The 16,905-nt window shown below is 33.1% G+C and overlaps 1 protein-coding gene and 1 long non-coding RNA gene across 2 annotated transcripts in view; one reads left to right on the top strand and one right to left on the bottom strand.

The window, feature by feature from the left end:
- LOC148619050 (uncharacterized) overlaps window positions 1-16,905 on the bottom strand; it is a 196,677-nt gene that overhangs the window by 26,086 nt on the left and 153,686 nt on the right. The gene's annotated exons all lie outside the window — the stretch shown is intronic.
- LOC148619052 (cilia- and flagella-associated protein 52-like) lies at window positions 8,598-16,289 on the top strand. The gene is made up of 12 exons (XM_088578585.1): window positions 8,598-8,762; window positions 9,153-9,352; window positions 9,888-10,024; window positions 10,499-10,636; window positions 10,908-11,007; window positions 11,265-11,512; window positions 11,721-11,799; window positions 12,189-12,382; window positions 12,822-12,970; window positions 13,238-13,574; window positions 13,874-14,114; window positions 15,478-16,289. Exons 1-12 carry the CDS (start codon window positions 8,702-8,704, stop codon window positions 15,634-15,636), a joined length of 2,043 nt encoding a protein of 680 aa, XP_088434711.1. The 5' UTR covers window positions 8,598-8,701; the 3' UTR covers window positions 15,637-16,289.

A 16,905-nucleotide genomic window follows, 5' to 3' on the forward strand; every position in this document is an offset into this window, starting at 1 on the left:
GACGGCACGAAACAGCGAAATAATACATAGATAGAATAATTAATCATGGCGATTAGTAGGTTCAACCTCGATGTAAATAGAAATTCATGGGCATAACATGAATCCAAAATGAAGCGTCAAAGTCACGACGGATCTCCCGGCATAATATATTGCGGGAAACAAACGAAATGAAACGTAGATGTGGAACATGATATCAAGAAACAAATATTGTTATTACATGTTGTTGCTTAACATATCTTGTATAGAACTGATGTTGGGATTTTTTATCCATCGAAAAACATGGCTACTCTTACTAAAAATAAAATATAGGGGTCAGACCGTAGTTTTTAGCATACATCGCCAAAAGTATTAGGTTTAGCTAATTCTGACGTCGTTAAAAGTATTCAGCATGATGAGATCTATCAGTGTTCAAATTTTCGTTAAAATCTGTTTAGCTATATTGGAGTTATTGCTTTTTCAACGGTTTTTTTTGTTGTTGCTATTTTTGTCATGGAAGTCTATTTATAGACTGAACTTGACTTAAAGATCGTCGGCAACCAAATTATATAAACCAGGGTAGACATTTCAGCATATAACTAACAAAATAACACTCCGCGGGTTATTCTCATTGCAAAGTTTGCATTAAGATATCGCTCCGCCGCCGATCATACTCCATGTCAAATATGTGATCTCAACTATACGTACGATATGGGCGTTTAACGATATTCAGGCTATTTAATATGTGTGTAGAACTGCAAGATTTCAATGATTATATGATATTAACTATTTAAATTTTGGCGCAGAGAGCTGAACTATTTTGACAAATTGACCCGAACATTTGCACTCGCAGGGAGGAAAGCTCAATCGAGATTTGCCACTTTTTTCTCTCTCGATCTGACCCTTTTACTGAAGATGTCCGGAGCTTCTAATGACGGATTTTCGTAGCTGCAATGTACACTTTTTATGTAATAAGTATATACAGTGACGGATCCAGGGGAGGGTGCATGGGGTTGACACCCCTCCTTTTTATTGGAAAATTTCATGTGTGATTAATTTGATCCCAGGAATTTAACTTTTGTACATAAAATGCAAGCACTGTGTACATATATGTTAATTACTACATGTACATGTACATGTACACAAATAAAATTAAATGGTAAACACACATGTACATACATGCAGCAAACAATGAAGTATTTAAGAGTAATCAAGGGAACCAAGGTTATAGCGGTAATCAAAAGAATGTAATCCAGGGACAAAGACCACACATGGAAAACAGACACACACAACAAAGAACATAAAGTAACTAAAATCATACATGCAAAGTAACAAAAGTAAATGAGCAACTCGGACTCCACTAAAAACTGGGAGCATGGACCAGGTGCACCGGTAGGGTAAGCGTCCTCTGTTTTTCTAGAAACACCCGCCGAGTTGCTCATAAAAAGTCAAGTCTTGGGTAGACAAACGAGGAAAATAGTAAATAAACAGAATTGTTGGTGTCATCCCACTTGTCCTGCATTTGTTAATTACAGGTAAAATATAGGTGAAAATTTGTAGGACAAGTGGGAGGTATGTAGTTATTAATTACCTGTTAATTGCTTGTTTATCACAACAAAAGATCAAAGGGAGCTATCTATAGTCTGTTTTAAATTGTGTGAAAAGGTAGCCACATTCAAAAGGTAAAGTATGTAAAATATATAGATAAAAGTCAAAAACTTTCATTTATATATTTTGCATTTTGGTTTACGTTTTGTATGGAGTTACCATTATAATGCTATTTTTTTCTTTGTAAACATGTAGGTTTACGCAAATTACACAAAATATATCTCAATATTTTATTTCGCACATAAATATAACAATGAAAATAACAAATGTTTACATTTGCACTACAAATATCATTTATAAGCACTAATACATCACATTGTTTTCATAAAATGTTCATTGTCACACAAAATGTTCATTATCACCTAACCAAGATGTATCAGATGAGAGGCGGCGTCAGCATACTGCACTACTGTCATCTCATTGTTGTGAAGTCTTTGTTTGAGTTGTTGCAGTCTGGTGTCTATAATGCGGTACTTTCTGCGTTTTCTTGCTGGTAGTCCTCTGGCGGCAATCTGAATGATGTTTACTTCATTGACAGCTTGAATCTGTTTGATGTGTTTGATGAACGAGTAGATGTTTGGATGAGCAGTTTGTATCTGTTTCTTTATCTTGGAGTGCCATCCTTCCAAGTGATTTGTTGTTCATGGTCCATCATGACCGAAGTGGTTCCAAATGTGGCGGTCTGACTCTACCCATTGTGTGGTTACATAGTCGGTAAACGGAACTGTGTCCATGTTCTTTTCGGCATTGTCTAGCTCGTTCAAGGCATTGAACCATACATCTACACTTTCTTTCGGTACAAGTGGTAATACAGCTGCTCTGTGTACTAGTGTTGTGATAGCGTCAATGTCTCTGTAGGCCTGTGTGTTGAGTCTTTCTCCAGATACATTGTGTAAAGTTGAAGAAACAACCTCTCTGTGTAGCACCAGGAAATACAGTCCTAGCGGCATCAATAGTTGCAGTTTCAAAATCCACCACTAGAGTTGTTGGTTGAAGCTGAAGTCCAATCTCTGTACATTTGGCTTTCACAATGTTGAAGAATCTGGTGTAAATCTGCTTACTTTTCCCAGGAAGTAGACCATAGACGAGTGGATACATCTGGCCGTTTACTGTCCCATGGATTGTATAGAGTTGTGTAAATAATGTAGGACATGTGTAGAAAGTTCCGTCTCCATACAAGGTAGTGTTGTTTGTAAGATGCTGCAAGTTCCTTTCTGTGGCAAAAACGAGAATCCTAGGTCCATTGTTGTCATCAGCAAGTAGGAATTGTTCACCAGTTGAAGTCTGAACCCATTGGTCTTGCAAATCAAGTTCATTAGTGGTTGGTGGCAACTTGGGTAAGAGACGGGAACGTTGTCTGCAGCTTATATGGGTCAGATGCATGATTATGCTGAAAATTGAAGCCAATGGGAATTTTATTAGGAGTGTTTATAGTTGCTGGACAAGTTCTAACAGCACATCGCCAGTAGACTCTGTCTTCACGTCGTGATTTTATCTGGAATCGGTAGTTGTTGTAGACAAGACTTAGTCCACCCTTGGTGTTCTCTACGAATTCAACGTTTAACTGAGCATTAGCCATTTTGACTGATGAATTTTCCATTTTTCTCTATGCTTATATACATATACTGAACAGTATTCAAAGCCATGCTAATAAGATAATCATGTGAACATTACTTACTAATATGAATGAGAAAGGCCAAGCTCATTAAGAATATTAAAATAATTTTCAACTAATACCAAACTTAAGAGAATTAAGCTTAAGTGATATACCAAGCTCATTATAGTAACAACTTCCTTGAAGATGTGCTTAATTATGATGATTATAAGATTCAATAAGTTATGATGATTAAGTAAATAAGTTAGCAACATTTTCTTGTTCTTTATTTATATTTTTTTAGAACTTTTGATTATATATATATATATCTTATAACATTTATTTATGTAATAATTTTTTTATTTTGATATATATAGTAAGTTTTTTAAATAACAAAAATTAATTATTATACATTATTTTTTTTGTACATTAGTTAATACATTTTTTTTTTAAATTATTGAATATCATTTTGCCTTTTTTGTTGTACCTTAGATACAGATTTATTGCCAATTAATGGAAAGACTATAACACTACCAACACTTTATAAAAACATAATTATCTAATTAGTCAAAATAATTTTGCAGGACAAGTGGGATGTATGTTTTTTACAAATGCAGGACAAGTGGGTATAAACCGAATTGTTAAATTATGATTTTAAAGCAGAGACATAAACAATATCTCTTTCAATGGTAAGGATGAAAGGAGGTCATGTGGCATATTCATCACATTCAGTAGGTAATCTTGAACTATCAAAAAGGAGGGGTATCCAGTGAAACAAAAGTAATGTCCTAGGGATGCGAGTGGATACAGTCGCGTAGCTGCCGTTAGGCAAAAAAGCTTTTGCCTGCACTTAATTGTGCCAATTTTTTTTTAGATAAAATACATCCAGGAGAGGCATAAATGATGCTCTAAAACGCTAGCTCCGCCCTGAACCTGACCCCAGACCCCCTGCAGTAATTTTGCCTTCACTTCAATTTGGCCTCAGCTGCGTGCCTGGGATACATGAGCCATAACATTACACATACACTTGTACATGTTCCTAAAATCCAAACTTCCACACTGACCATAGATCTTTATCCCACACCCTACATCATGCCCACAGACCTATATTGCATACCCTATATCACACCCCTAGACCTGTATCACATACTGTATATCACACCCATAGACATACATGTATCTCATACTGTATATCACACCCCTAGACCTATATTGCATTCTATATCACACCCCTAGATCTATATTGCATTCTATATCACACCCCTAGACCTTTATTGCCTTCTGTATATCACATCTCTAGACCTACCGATATATAGCATACTGTATATCACACCCCTAAACCCATTTCAAGTACCCTATATGTCACACCCACAGACATGTATTGCATATCTTATATCACATGCCTAGACCTATATCACATACTGTATATCACACCCATGGACCTACATCGCATTCTCTAAATCACACCCATAGACCTATATGGCATACCCTAAATCACACCCCTAGACATATATTGCATATCATATAATCACACCTTGCACAGAACACAATTGAAGTACATTTTGTATCGATAAAATATATTAGAAAGAATGAACATGACATGAAAATCTGTTTGATATGCAGTATCAACCATCAACCTATATCACCCCGCGGGCCAGTGGCCCTTGAGTTGATATAGGACTCTCCTGTTGATACTGCATGTGATACAGATTTTGGCATGTACTATTCAGTATGGAATTTAAAGAAATAGTAACACAATGTATATGTGTATTATATCCATGTAAGTCATAACTGATTATCAATATGGTTCTTTTTCAGTACATTGTCAAGATATACCAGATTCATTTATTTTGAATGCAGATCATAAAGTAAGAAACAGGATTTTCATGACACAAGAAAGACACAGTTATGTTAGAAATTCGGTGTCCATGAAAGTGCATTGAAAATGTGTTGATTTGCATGGACATTCTTACATGTACAAAGTACTAGGTAAGTGTTAAAGGTATACATTATTTATTCATATACTTTGTATGTACACAGTTATTTAAAATTTTCAAAACTGGTGATGGGAATGCTTTTTTTTTTTTGCTAGTGTAGAACAGTGTAGTCATATTTCTTAACAGTTTGCAGTATACATTTGTATGTCTGTGAACAGGAAATTTACACTGAAAACTACAAAAATACATGTGCATGTACACTAACTATGGTTACTGGCATATGCAGTGCAGTATCAATTAAAGATTTCATGTATGAAATAATGATATTTGTAATATAGTAATACATGTATCTAATTTGTTTTCTACTTTACAATGTGACATTTATTACTCATAGATAAATCAACATTCAGGGATTGATCCAGAGATTTTGAAATGGGGGTCCTAACATCATTATAAATCAGCAGGTAGCTAAAATAATACATGAAAGAACCCCTAAAGCAATATCCTTAACAAGCTTTCCATTTTCTGTATTTAGAAGTTTTTTTCTGATAAATAAAATGACTTTAATTTATTGTTTTAAACTCATCACTTCAAACCACTTTTTATGATCTATCTGGTTATGAGGGGATGTTGTTTTAACAATGACAGGTGAAAAGTAACCTGTTATACTCTTACTTGCATGTATGTTACCTGTTATTAATAGTTATTGTAACAAAGATGTTCTCATGAAATTTTTTTGTAAAGTTTGTTATGTTATTTCAGAAAAATTTGAATTATTTTATAGAAAGAAATGTTTATTTTTCTTAATTAATACAGCTGATAGAGATATTAAAAGAATAAAATCTAAGAACACTGAAATATAGTAGATATATACTATATTAATGTTTTAATGTAGGACAAAAACTATGAATAATGGCAGAAATATTGTTTGCAAATTTTCAGTCGACCAGTATTGGTCACTGTGGTAATATTGACCAGGTGGTTTAAAAACCAGTAAAAACCTGGGACTGTTATAACCACCGAACCTTTATTTTTGCCTGATTTGCTCGAAATTATGTGTACATATAACAATATTTCCCAACAAGAGGAGGTTTCTCCATATAATATGGTTAAAATACATGTATATTTTCATGAATTTACATTGTAACATTTTGCATATATCAGACACTGTTATGATTTTTTTCCTTGATTTCTTTTCACTGGTTATCACTTATAAGTTTCACTAGATGAAGTGAGAAGAAAGCAAAAGTGAAACAGACCATTTCTGTGCTGGGGCACTGTTTAAGCATGAAACAAAGTTCATGATTCTCAAGTGCTGGTACATGTATGTGTAGCATGAAGCAACTGTAAATGTACATGTCAACATCTCTTAATAAAAAAAAACTATAAAAAACATGAAGCCTGATTTCTTAGCACTTGTATATTTGCAAAACATAAGAGTTTCTTGTATTTTAATCTTATACATATTTGTGAAACAATCATGCAGAAAAAAGTGAATGAAATGCACATAAATTATTGAAGGCAGACAGGTATAAAACTCTCAGTAATAGTGATTCATCATAAAAAAGTGGTACTCATGGGGTATGGGTTCACTAGTAACTTTTTTGTTTTGGAGAGAAAAAAAGATGGATTTATACTCAAATTGCATCATGTTCCCTGTATTCAACGCATCTCTATACCATTGACTTTTCAACTTAATTGGAATCTTAAATTGCTCAAATCTATGAGCTACAAAATTGTTTTTAGTTTAATGATCTTTAAACTGCATAGTAAATTTTACAACAAGAGTTTTATCCTTGTTTAAACTGAAAAATTCCTAGAGAAAGGTAATCATTTATTGTAAATACGTGCAGTTTCGACGAGTTAAATCCATATCCTAATCTAGACAGCAATGACAAGGACAAATTTTTGTTTAAATTTATTACAAAAATATTCTACAACAAAGTAAGCACAAACAAGGAAAAGGTTTTTGCTCATTTCTCTCTTGAGATTAAGCTTTTGTTCAACTTCCTCCAATCTGCAGGATTCATTTCTACTACATGCATATCCAAACCGACATTTCAAGGTGTGGATCCATTCTTACTTTGAAAATTCACCGATTATTGATAGTCAGTGATTCTCAGTGGAATTCATATTTTGTAAGAAATGGTGATTCAAGTGTTAGGAAATTTGAGGACATCAACGTACGTGTACAGCAAGGAATACAAAAAGCAATAATACAAAAGAACAAAAGAAGATCCAAACATATAAATTGATAAACGGACTGTATAAATATACACTGCATTAAAACAAATGGTTATTCTTTAAAAGGATTAAGTTTTGATCGGTTTATTTAGCTTACAGTTTGGTTACATGAATATTTTTTATTACTTTGAGGTCTTTCTTGACTCAGTGCCTCAGCACTTTGATTAATGTTATTTCTTTCAAAAAATCTCTGACACTACTGGACCAATTGGAAGCAAACTTTGGTTAGGATGTTCCTAGGGGGTATCCTGCATAGAACTGTCGTGGGGATTTTTGATATGTCGAAAAATATGGCAGCTGTTACTAAAAATAGAACATGGGTTAAGACAGTATTTTCCTACATATCTCCAAAACCGTTAAGTTTTGTCATATTCTTTCAGTAGTTGGAATGATCCTTATTAATAGGACAACAGAAGTCTTCGGGGATAAAAGTTGTCAGGCGACTCTTTGAAAGAGTTATTGCCCTTGAAACGAAAAAAAATGACTTTTTTTTTTTACAGTTTTCAGCCAATATCTTGAAAACTATAATAGAAAGAAAGAAACCTTCAATTGCTGAAATGATCCTTATGACAAGTCCTCTTGAGACAAAATTGTTTGACAACATCTTGTTAAATTTATTGCCCTTGAAAGGCAAAATTCAACCAGGTGAGTGATTCAGGCTCCTGTGAACCTCTTGTTTTCTGACGCAGTCAGTATTGAGTTTTCTTTGACATCTCGTGACATCCATGATACTTAACTATGGCAACCTAACCGATGTAGCTTACCACCTCGCATTTCATCGAACAACTGTGATAGCAACCGTGAAAGTTCAGGCTCCATTGGAAGCATTGGTGTCCGGAATATTTTCGATCACTTTTCTATATTATTTTATAAATTGAATAATTGGAAATAGTTTACTTGTTGGACCAATAAAATAAAATAAATACGAAACACAGTACAATGATCACACATTTCATCAAATAAAATCTCAATTAGCTCCGGATATTAACAAATCGAGAATATGCATCGGCTATTTTTTTTTTTTTTAAAATAGTACTTGTTAAGTAAATTTCAAGATTCGCCCAGCTTTAAATAATTTCCCTCTCATTCTATATACAGTTAAATATACACCCAAACTCCCTAAATACACTTGTTTTAAGTAATAATTATTAAAATTCGGGAAAATTTTCCCGCCAAAAGTTAGGTAATTTTGTAACACGGATCGGACATTCGGAAGTAGGTGGCGCTGTGTAACATCGTCGCCATGCTTGTATCCAATGACAACAGTGTAATTTTGAAAGGCAGTGTACCTTTGTTGTGATTGTAGCCTGAGATTTGCCTTTGCCTGTCGGAAGCAAGAAAGATGACGGACACTCCAATAGATGTTCCAAGATTGGAACTTGATTCTATTATAGGATTCAATGGTAAGATTTATGCGTATAAGACTTCAAAAAATGTCTTTCGGCGAACATTTCCATTTACAGTCCGACATACAGTCACAGATGCACATTCGCTTGCCAATGCAATTTTATTTCTTCCGTGAAATATTCCCTGTAACATGCACATTTAGTAATTTATTAACAACCAATATACAAATCAATGTCGAGTAAAATGGGTTTTTTTTACAAGCATTTCACATTGGATTGCAAAAGTGAATTCTTGTCACTTGTGGGTTGTTTTCAGATGTAAGACTTTTCTGATTATTTTTATAGACAGTAGATTGCTGTTATTGGTACAAATGGACATTAGAATGAACTGAATGATGTTAAATTTATTATTATTATTATTATTATTATTTTTTTTTTGGTTTTCAGGAAAAGTAATAGGTGGTTTAAAGATGCACCCTGGTAGGGAGTATTTGATATATCCCTTAGGAAACACCGTAGTTATAGAACATGTCACTACTCAGACCTTAACACAATTGACAGGTCATACCAACAATGTTTCCTGTATTGCTATTTCACCATCTGGAAACTACATTGCCTCAGGGCAGGTCACACACATGGGATTCAAGGTATTTTTTTTTCTACCACTACTTTAATGCTATTCAACACAGTTTTGTTATTTTATTCTATGAAGTGTTTTACCTAAAGCCCAAGAGAGGGAAATGAAGGGAACCATAATTTGAAGAGTAATAAAAAAATAACTCAATCCAAGGATAACAACTAGACAATGAAAATAGACACACTCAACAAAGAACATGAAACAACCAAAATAACACGTACCAGAACATGTATAGAGAAACAAATGTAAATGAGCAACCTGGAGACTCCACTAAAGTCGGGGAGCATGGACCATGAAAAATGAAATACACTGTGTTGATGAATTAATATGGTCAGATAATGGATCAGGTAAAACCAGAAATGCCCCCAAAGAAACAATTAGTCTGAAAGATTGATCTATTCTTGGTTTGGAAGCATGTAACAATTTTCAAACAACAACAACTTTGTAGTGCCTTTTTTATTTATTAATGAGGCAGGGTTTTTTTCATGTGTATATGATTAAAGGTTGGATTTTTAAAACACATTAATCATATTCTTTTTCTTCAGGCTGATGTAATAGTATGGGATTTCCACAAAAGAGAAAAAATTGCTAAGCTTAGTTTACATAAAGTAAAAGTACAAGACTTAGCTTTCTCACCGAATGAAAAGTATCTTGTCACCTTAGGTGGGCAAGATGATGGAAGGTTAGTTATTTAGACTATATTTTCCAAATTATGTGAAATTTGTCAGAGAGTTAGCCATTTCCAGTAAACAGTATAATATATTTTGGTCCAGAAATGACTCAGATCCTGACCAAAATATCTGACATTATTTTAAAGTATATATATATTACATGTACCCCATACTTCCATAAAGTGCAGACCAGTAAAACTTCAGTGAGAACACTTAAACAAAGATTTCACTTGTCTAAATGTCCCATAAAAAATAGTTTGATTATACGAATTTCCTGATAATGAACAAGCTAAAACATGTTCTTAAATTCTTTTAGAAATGTTAAGCAGAAAATTAATAGCCAGTCCAAAACTGTCTCAATATTTCATTAGTTAGTGGGATAATTTTATTGCCCCATTCTTAGGAGTTTGAACAGTGATAAAAGTGTTATATTTGAAGTACCAACAAAAATTCCAAACTATATCAATACTTAAAACTATTTTCAGTGTTGTTGTTTGGGATTTGTCCAACAAACAAGCTATTGATGCTATCTGTGGTAACCAAGCACAGGTAGAGAGTGCAGGAGTCACATACTGTGTAGCCTATTCTAATGTCAATGATAATGTCTTTGTTACTGGGGGAGAGTAAGTATAATTAATGATTATCATACTAGTTTGTGTGTGGTTTTCTGTCTGAAAGACAATATTAAAAAAACAATTCACCAGTCAAAATCTTAAGTTGTGTTTGTTTTTTTTTTTAATTTGTGGTGCATTTACATTGTAATTTTTATCTGTTTTATACTATTAATGATAAATATGTTTGGTTTTGTTATAAGAATACCAAATAAAAGCTCATTATTTTTAATTACTGTATTTTAGAAGAAATGGCATTTGTTTTTTTTAAAACTTTTTGCAGTGGAACATTGAGAGTGTGGGAGCTTGATGTAGCTAACAGAAAAATCAAACCAACAGATGTAACAATGGGACAAATAAAAAGAATTGTAAAGTGTATTCAGGTTAGTGTCACACGAGGAATTAATATTTCCCTGTAGATTCTTCTTCAAGTAGGATATTTATCCATTTTTCATATTAAATAAAACAAATGAAAAGATCAATAGTATGTTTGTTTTTTGTGATCATCTCCAATAGACTTACAAAACATTTTTATTCATATAAGAACAAGACAAGATTTTTATTGCTGGTTTTAAAAAAGAGAAATCTATAGATTGTTGGTACATCATAAACTACAAGTAGTTAAAACATAAAATTGTAGATGGCTGATCACATGGCAGATCCATTCTTTTTCTGTGGTACAACTACTGGAGACATCATAGGAATCAACATGAAAACACAGTTTTTCCAGGTACAGGGACCAAGGAAAGATTTGTTCATCCAAGGGGTCACATCTCTGGCTCTTTTGAAGAGTGGAGACTTCCTTGTGGGTGCAGGCAATGGAGAAGTTGCTCTTGTCAAATTCTACAGAAAGGCAGACAAAAAGGAAGTCATGTTTGAAAAGAAAAAGTATGTGTAGAATTTTTTATGTTGTGCATTTTTTAAACTTTTTACCACTTTCTTTAATCAAATACTTGTATGATGATTATTACAAATAGAAAAATTGTTTGAACATGATAAAAAGTTATTTTAAATGCTATCTTTTTTTTTCTTGGAATGCATTCAAATATCTTTTTAATGACTGTAACTTCAATATATTTGATTTTATATTTTGCAGATCATGGAAAGACAAGAACTGCCAGAACCAAGCACCAGGTGCCATTACATCTATAGCTCTTAGAGGAGATGGTCACCAGGTATTTTGAAGCTACTATTCACATAATACATTTTCATGTAAAACAAAATTCAAACACCTAACTTCTCAGTAAGCTTACTTTATGTGTTCAGTCAGTAAGGGACATTTATATACTCTTAGTTAGCATATTTTTAACATGCCATCACATTTTATGCAAGAAGTTTATATATCAGGGTTTCAAATTTACCACAAGGAATGAAAGGTTCTGAACCCTTTTGTGTGCGAAATGAAAGGTCCTCAATAAGAGTAACTATAAAGGATAGTAGGTCCAGGACCTGGGTAAATGAAATTTCAATGGTTATGCATCAGAACATGAGGGTCAATGACCTGGACCATTTGACCTCTAGATATTGAGAATCTTAGAGTTATTGTTGTGTTAATATTTTACAGTTTTATATTGGTGCATCCAACTCACAAGTATACAGAGTCAACTACAGTGAGTTTGTCAGTGGAGGGGGTGATTGTAAACAGGTTAACAAGAAAACTGGTCTGAAAATAGAGAAGAAATCTCAGGCTGATGACAGAGGTGTAGAATTAGTAAAGACATGCCACTCTAAAGGGGTCAAAGATGTAACTTTCCCATAGTAAGTAATCATCTGCAGCATCACATGGAATCCCAGTGTTATATCAAGATTTTATACCACAGTGTACCTTTCCATTGTACTTTCAGAACTTACACACAGAATAAAATTTGGGTTGTTTTGTTAACAGACAACAGAGTCATTTAACCTACATGTATACTATATCTATACTTTATCTATGAAAACTAGATAAAGATCATGAAGACATTTTGCATGATGTTAATTAACTGGTATCTAAAACAAGTACAAGAATTGTATTTTAGGTTATATTATAATATAAGAAAAAATTGTGTGCAAACATACAAAACTTTGTTTTAAATTTAGAGGCCAATTTTATGTGTTTTAAAACATAAGATGTTATAATTTCACAAGAAATTATATAACAGATTAATAGAAATACAAACAAAATGAACTGTAGCCTGCTGTCTTTTTCTGTTTGCAGTGGGTTTTCAAATTTAATAGTAACTTGTCAAGAAGAAGAAATTAGAGTTTGGAATATGGCAACTAAAAAAGAAATCCTTCGTCATGTTGTACCAAATATGACATGTAATGCTGCATGTATTACAAGGGATGGAAAGACAATCATAAGTGGTAAGTAATCAATTGTTTTGCTTATTAATCAGGAATATTCACAATTTTTTTTCTGTATTGAATTGAAATGTCAATGTATGTTTAAACACAAATTCAGTCTTCAGTTTGTGGTACTCCAAATAAATAATTTCTCTGTAAGTTTTATGTCATTAAAAGATCATGTATGACATGTCAAAAAGGAAATATTGGCTGTCACATTTTTAAATACTTAAACATTTGTATTAACAAAAGGAATTTGTTTGGATATGACTCTTCCTTATCTTGCAGCTTGGGATGATGGTAAAATCAGAGGCTATGGTTTTGATAAAAGTGGTAAAAGCTTGAAACTTAAGTATGAGAGAGGAGAGGCTCATAGTAAAGGTGTAACAGCCATTGCCTGCACCTCTAATGGCAGTCGTATTATTAGTGGTGGTGGAGAAGGTCAAGTACGCATCTGGGATGTTAGCGAGAGTATGGATGCCAAAGGAAACCTTGTCTATATACCCAAACTGACAGAGACAATGATGGAACATAAAGGAGCAGTATCAGATATCAAGATAATAAAGAATGATCAGGAATGTGCTACAGCTAGTAATGATGGAACATGTATTATCTGGGACTTAGGGTAAGTTATCAGGCACGATAAAAAAAATTATATAATATCTTCTATGCAATGAATTTAATTAACTTGATTGATCCAACTTTCATGCAGGAAACAATACATCTGATAATTCTGTTCTAAGCTTTGGAAGTCTATTCAGTATATTAAGAATTTTACCCCCCCCCAAAAAAAAAACAAAAAAACAAAAAAACAAAACAATTGCAATTACTGAATATAAATGCAAAATAATAAATTGTTTCATGTTTACTAATTTGAGGCTTGCAGTAAGAAATACATCTAGATTTTTTTGTTGTTGTGATTAGGAATAAGAGAAGGAAGGGAATAGTATTTGCAAACACACTGTTTAAATGTCTGACATATGATGCTAAAGAAGTACAGTTAGTTACCAGTGGTACAGACAGAAAAGTGGGATTCTGGGAAACCACTGGTGAGGGAGAGAGAATCAGAGAGTTAGATGGTTCAAGCAGTGGTTCAGTTAACGCTATAGATCTTTCACCAGATGGCAGATATCTTGTAACTGGAGGAGATGATCGAATGATCAAGGTAAGTCTGAAACTAGTCCGATAATATTCAATAACATAACATATCTACATTGGTTCCATTGAAACAGAAGACTATGTTATTATGCAAGTCATGAATATCGAAACTAATCTGTTTAATGTTCATGAAAATTAAATGGAAAAAAAATAATTTCCTTTTTTAACTGATTAAATTACAATTCAAAATTTGGGAATTTGAGCCCGTACCTATGGGCACCACCATGATTAGTTGAGCTGTGACGTCTTGTAGTTGGTTTGTAAAGTGAAAGTAAATAGGTGATTGATTACAGTGTCTGAAGAAAATGCAAATTTTGGACTTTTCTCCTATAATGTCAATCCAAAATACACAGAAGAAAAGATTGAGGCACAATATATTAGCAAATGTTAGAAAACATTGAAGAACGATGGTATTTGCAGCTAGAAGACTAGTATTACTGAGGAAAATGTAGTGCCAGTCAAAACATTGTTTGAATATTTCTCTTTTATCACTTGTGCAATCATAAGCTTGACAAGACAGCATCTTTTGGTGATTAGGAGAACAGGATTGTAGAAGTATTTAGGGAATATTCTTTGTTTACATATTGATATGCATTTCTTGTATCAATACCTAACCAACTTGAACTTCGTGACGTCAGAAGCTATTGGTAAAAATTAATAAAGTCTGCATTTGATCAACACTATTGAATCCTTTAGATAGATGAGTTTTGTAAGATGGCTATTTACATATAGTTCATAGATTTCAAATTTTGCAAAGCCTTGTGCATTTTACAAAAGCAGGGGCGTGGCGGGTGTGTGCCCCCTAAAATTTGCAAAGCATGGATTGTCAGGGGTAGATTTAGTCGGTTTTAGGTTGAAACTTTAATTTCTCGCTAATTTTACCATAATAGATACCTACATTGCACTCACTCTAGAAGAATATTTCAAAAATTTATCCTAAAAAATTATTCACCTCGCTCCGCTTGGCGCAATTTTAGCTGTGCGCCCTCCCAATCTAAAATCATGGATCCCCCCTTGAAAAGCACATATAGCATTAAAGGTTATTTATTTTTGGTTACATGTATATGATTTTTCATAAGAGTCTAACTTAATGCAGAGTTGGTCTTTTCCTTTAAAGTTGATAAAGTGTGAGTATATATGCACACACCTCAAACATGCAATTACAGAATCTAGACATAATCTTCAGAATGGTTTTCTAGTCAGTTATGTAATAATACAATACATAATTAAGGGAGAAACATTTCAAAATAAAACAATTAACTAATTTTTTTGAGGTGAAAGGACTGTTACTTGAGCAGTTTTTAGTTAGGACTTAATCTGTGATGAACTATTTAACTAGTGAACTAACATGTCTATTTTGTCTATTACAGGTATGGACTTACCAGGAGGGAGAAGTTGTAGCTGTTGGTATTGGTCATAGTGACTCTGTCATAAAAGTTAAGATTTGTCCCAACCAAAATAGCATAGTTAGTGTCAGTGATGATGGAGCTATTCTTGTATGGAAATTTCCATTTGGTCCTAGGATCTAAATTTGTTCAATTACTAAATAACTTGATGAATTTCTGTTATTGAAAACTTGTTTTTTATGCAAAAGATTGTTGGATGAGTCCAGTGATATATGCTGTGATACACTATAATTGACCTATACTCAGACTCGATTCACGTTGTGTCATAGTGGCAATCAATAGTGAGAGAAAGGGCTCAAGAAAATCGTTTTAAGAGTATGGATGTTAAATCATTCATGTAACACTGCTTTTTGATAAGAATGAATTTACTTAATATTTCCAAACTGTCTGATATACTAGGGGAAATATACATATCCATGTTTTAATGTCATCTGTGATAATCGTTTTTTTTTTTTTTTTGTATAATTCTTCTACATGAATGATAATACTATATTATTTAAAATTGAGAAAGTAGTCAAACTGCCACTGTTTTCTTCCCACTTCTATGTTGACAGTTTTAACTGCCATGTTTTGCGTAGGAAGTATATTTTATACTACACACATTTCAGTTTCTGATCTTTACACTTGCATAAAAGATGTTTTCTTTGTGACCTGCATTTAATACTTGTCCATTTCATAGATCTGAATAGTTCTTTTTCAATTGTACATAATATTTATTTGTAAATGAGGTATATGTATCATAAAAAATAAACCAACATTAAAAATGAATTCACATATTCAGTTTTGTTCATTACTTTGTTAAATGTTTGTTTAAAGCTTTTAGTTTTTAGGAATCTGAAAAGAACTGACACCTGCTGGAGATAACATGGATAAATGCATAGTAAACAAGTCCTCTAGGGCTTGATTTGTCTGGTACAACATTGTTAAGTCACTCCTATTTATAATTAATAAATAGCCACTCTTTTATGGAGTGATTTCCCAATGCCAATTTAAGTGTGTTAATTAGACAAGAGGAAGAAGTCTGTGATTGATGTCTCACTAGTGATACCCCTGCTATCAATCACAATATTCGGAAGTTGTAAAGTTTTCCCTAATGAATCCCACCATATGACATACCTACAGGAAGAATGTTTTAAATTTCAAGCCACCATGATGAGTACTAGTAGTTGCTGAGAAAACTGCAGCATAAATGGGGTTACAGAAATAGGAAAACACAGGCAATACTGGCAAGAAAAAAACAGTATATAACCTAACCTTCAGAGCAGTGGTATAATTATTACATATTGGATCCTTGTCTGATCATACTGATCACCATTAATTACAAATGAATAGCCTGAGACTGTCAACATCATTTGAATTTGACATAATGTCAACTAGAGGTTCTAATAGCTG

Source organism: Perna viridis, chromosome 4 (genome assembly GCF_037379345.1).
Source record: "Perna viridis isolate PV_CMFRI_1.1 ecotype Kerala chromosome 4, ASM3737934v1, whole genome shotgun sequence".
In the NCBI taxonomy this organism is placed as follows: domain Eukaryota; kingdom Metazoa; phylum Mollusca; class Bivalvia; order Mytilida; family Mytilidae; genus Perna; species Perna viridis.